Source organism: Silene latifolia, chromosome X (assembly GCF_048544455.1).
Source record: "Silene latifolia isolate original U9 population chromosome X, ASM4854445v1, whole genome shotgun sequence".
NCBI classification, from domain to species: Eukaryota; Viridiplantae; Streptophyta; class Magnoliopsida; order Caryophyllales; family Caryophyllaceae; genus Silene; species Silene latifolia.
In genome coordinates this window covers 338,493,193-338,496,696 of record NC_133537.1, presented here as the reverse complement: position 1 = coordinate 338,496,696, position 3,504 = coordinate 338,493,193, and the positions used below count along the sequence as shown (strand labels likewise).

At 37.0% G+C, this 3,504-nt stretch overlaps 1 protein-coding gene across 1 annotated transcript; it reads left to right on the top strand.

Annotated features, from left to right (window-relative positions):
- The first annotated feature begins 222 nt into the window (after positions 1-222).
- Positions 223-3,504, top strand: LOC141621011 (glucan endo-1,3-beta-glucosidase-like). Its single transcript, XM_074437738.1, has 3 exons — positions 223-298; positions 658-1,181; positions 3,457-3,504. Exons 1-3 carry the CDS (start codon positions 223-225, stop codon positions 3,502-3,504), a joined length of 648 nt encoding a protein of 215 aa, XP_074293839.1.

Genomic DNA, 3,504 nt, shown 5'->3' with positions numbered 1-3,504 from the left:
TATAGGTCTCTTCTATAGTGTTTGCTCAACACTTTATATTTTTACTAATTCCGTTGAATTAGCAATCGACTTTTACTCTTCTCTTAATTGTAGGTCTCTTCTTCTATAGTGCTTGTTCAACACTTCTACTTGGCAATTAAACCTCTATATAAAGGACAATTTAAAGGACTTCTAAATTATCCCTGCTCAAATATATCATTAACATTTTGTCTGAATTTTGACATGGCTAGCCATTGTTGTGTTCCGGTTCTCGTCACCACGGTCTTGGCATTGTTAACGTTTGCCCTACACTCAACAGGTATATGCCTTTATTGATCTGTGTCGGAGACATAAATTTCAAAATGCGCAGTTATATATTATGTACTCACACTCAACTATGTAAAATAAGTACGATTTGAAAACCTAAAGATATATATATACTCGAAATTTTGTAATAAAAGTTTCAATGTAAATCGATTCTGTCTAAACAACCTACATTTATCATTAGTATTTTACTCGTAATTCTAGTTCATTTGTCGCACAACGTTTTTGTTTTTGTTTGTGTCACATACTCGCAAGTCCTTTTAAACTATCGATATGTGAACTACGTAAAATCTAAAATCAGTTTTGTTCAAAACACGGTATACTTGATTGAATGAATAATATTATTCCACGCAGAAGCACAAATTGGAGTATGTTATGGAAAGAACGGCAACAACTTACCATCAGATCAAGAAGTAGTGAACCTTTACAATTCCAACGGTATCGGATTTATGCGATTGTACGCTCCAGATCCATTGGCTCTTGAAGCATTACAAGATTCAGGCATAAAACTTCTCTTAGGCCTCCCTAATGACCAACTCCAAAAGATAGCTAATGATCCATCCGAAGCAAATCAATGGGTCGAAATCAATGTCGTACCATTCGCATCCTTCATTCACTATATCGCGGTAGGGAACGAAGTCACACAGTCCGATAAACAATTCGTGGGACCCGCCATGGAAAATATCCAAAATGCAATTAACGCGGCCAATTTAGGAGGTCAAATTAAAGTCTCTACCGCTATATATTCAGCTAATATTGCAAACTCGTACCCACCCTCTAATAGCGTATTTGATGACACACCGTTCATGACCGCGATAGTAAATTTCCTCAATAGTAACGAGTCACCCTTGTTAGTTAACATTTACCCGTATATGGTTGTAAGTTGTCTTGTGAGTGAGCATTTTTTTCCAGCTCTTGTAAATATGGTATATATATACTTGTATAATGTTGTTTGGTTTTTTTTTGGTTCTTTTTTTTTTGGTACTCAAGAGGGGCAAAGCCCCGAAGTAAAACAACCGACACTAACTAGCAACTAAACGGGGAAAGCAACCCTAAAACATCTTCCCTAAGAATAGTGCGCGACCATCCGGTGGGAAATCGAGAATCATAGTAGAAGTAGGATAATGTATCCCTGCATTAGCAAGCCAGTCTGTTGCTCGATTAGCATCTCTAAATACATGCTCAACATGTACCGACCAATCCTCCAAATTAATCGCAAATTGTTCTACGCGTCTATTTTATGCATTAGACTAAATCAATACTAAGAACCCAATTAAATTTCTTTAAGAGAAAGCATTTGGTTCACAGTTTTATGGTATGAATTTGGAATGAGTTAACTCATATCAAGTGTATATTTGATTGGGAAGTTTAATTATGATTTCCAAATTCGTGCATAAAAACCTAATCAGTATAAGTAATAATAGAAGCCTGATGTGAGTTTAGAAACCGCAAGCGTACGGTGTTGTTGTAGCACGTGAGGGTTGAATTCACGGGGAGTAAGGAGATTACTAATTGTTTTGACTTGCTTGTTTAGCTGAGTCAATCAAAGTTGGGGTTTGAATGATTATCAAGCAAAGTACGTAAATGCAATAAACTAATGTAATAACTAGAAATAAGAGAACATGCTAGCGAAATACGAACTACAGTTTTAATCAAATTTATAAAAAGCCTAGGGTACGACTTTGACTGCCAACAATTACCTGGTAATGTACCAAAGTTGGCTGGTGTGAATGGTAAGGGCTCTCATCTCTTAAACAAGTGGTCAGGGGTTCGATTCCTGACTCATGCGAATGAAAAAGCCAAACTTGGGAGGGGTCAACCCATTAAATTGCCTTCAGTATCCCGAAGGAGATTGCCCCAGCTGTCGGTAGGGGATACTCCTGGTCAACACCAAAACAATTACCTGGCAATGTCCTCATATTCGAACTTCCTACCAAGGTTTCATAGTTCATTAATAATGCTAGAGAAACGTACCGACATACTATCGATTGATTCATTTTTCTCCATTGTAATTAAGGAGCTCATATCGTTGAACCACCAAGCTGATTCTATGTTTCTTAACTAACGAAGTACCTTCAATACCATTCAGGTGAATGAAGGACGGCTCATTAAGCCCACTTTATCACGTGTAAAACCCTAGTTAAAGATATTAGGTTAAATGGATTAGAATAGGGTTTGGATATGAATAAGTAAGAAAACCTAAATAGCATGACAACTCATGAATTGTTTTACTAATAAATAAGATAACTACAAATTTGTTTTACTAATAAATAAGATAACTACAAATTCATTTGATCTAATTAAATTCTAACCTTCTTGCAAAAAAAAAAAAAAAAAAAAAAAAAATTCTAACCTATTCTACTATAAACACTTTTCTTTTGAAATCCTTTAAACTTGAATCACGAAAAGATTGATTTTAAGAGCTAAAAATGTATTCTCCATATTGCAGCTCAAAGTTATAGGTCAAATGACTATAACATTAAACTTGGTATGTAAAGTATAGGTAAAACAACTATAACTTTACTTTGCTAAAATTAATTCTAAAAATACCATTATCAAATGATAACCTATACTAACTAATCTTCCTAGGAATCTTCAGTATATGGTTCATCTCTGTTGGAAAATAGGGGCTTTTATGCCTTGGATGTTTTTTCCATTTGTCTCACATTGGTAGTGAAAGGCTTGTTTCATGTGTTTATATAACACCCCTTAACATACCATATCACTAGTGGATCAAGGGAGGCTTTTGTGGAAGCCTTGCGAGGTGCTTAATTCAGCTCGCACACGCGCGCCGTGCCCGAGCCCAGCCCGGCCCGGATCCGGATTCGGGATTCGGGATTTGGCAATCGCCTGCGGCGGGCTGTGCCTATCTTTTTGGGCCGGTCCGAGCTGCGTATTGGGTTTTGTTTTGTGTTTGTTAGCTGAGTTGAATAAGTCAGTCAAGCTGACTGTTAGTGGGGGAGAGTCTTACTCCCACTAACTCGGATTGAGGCTGAGTTCCAGGAGTCGGTTTTGGCTCCTGTAACTGCTCCTAATTCTCTATAAATTCGAGCCTCTCTGCAGCTTTATCGAAAAAAAACATTCAATACTCTTCTCCGTTTTCTCTTCTTTTCTTCTGTCAATATTTCTGGGTAAAAATTAAAATCGTTACAGGCTTCTCCAGTCTCGAGTGGGCGTTTCTGGAAGGCAGCAGTAGTGTAA

What these genes read in the sequence shown, in the direction of transcription:
- LOC141621011 (XM_074437738.1), top strand. Translation starts at nt 223, where the DNA reads ATGGCTAGCCATTGTTGTGTTCCGGTTCTCGTCACCACGGTCTTGGCA. An exon ending in GTTTGCCCTACACTCAACAG is followed by an intron (nt 299 to 657) that starts GTATATGCCTTT and finishes TATTCCACGCAG; the next exon opens with AAGCACAAATTGGAGTATGT. An exon ending in ACATTTACCCGTATATGGTT is followed by an intron (nt 1,182 to 3,456) that starts GTAAGTTGTCTT and finishes AAATCGTTACAG; the next exon opens with GCTTCTCCAGTCTCGAGTGG.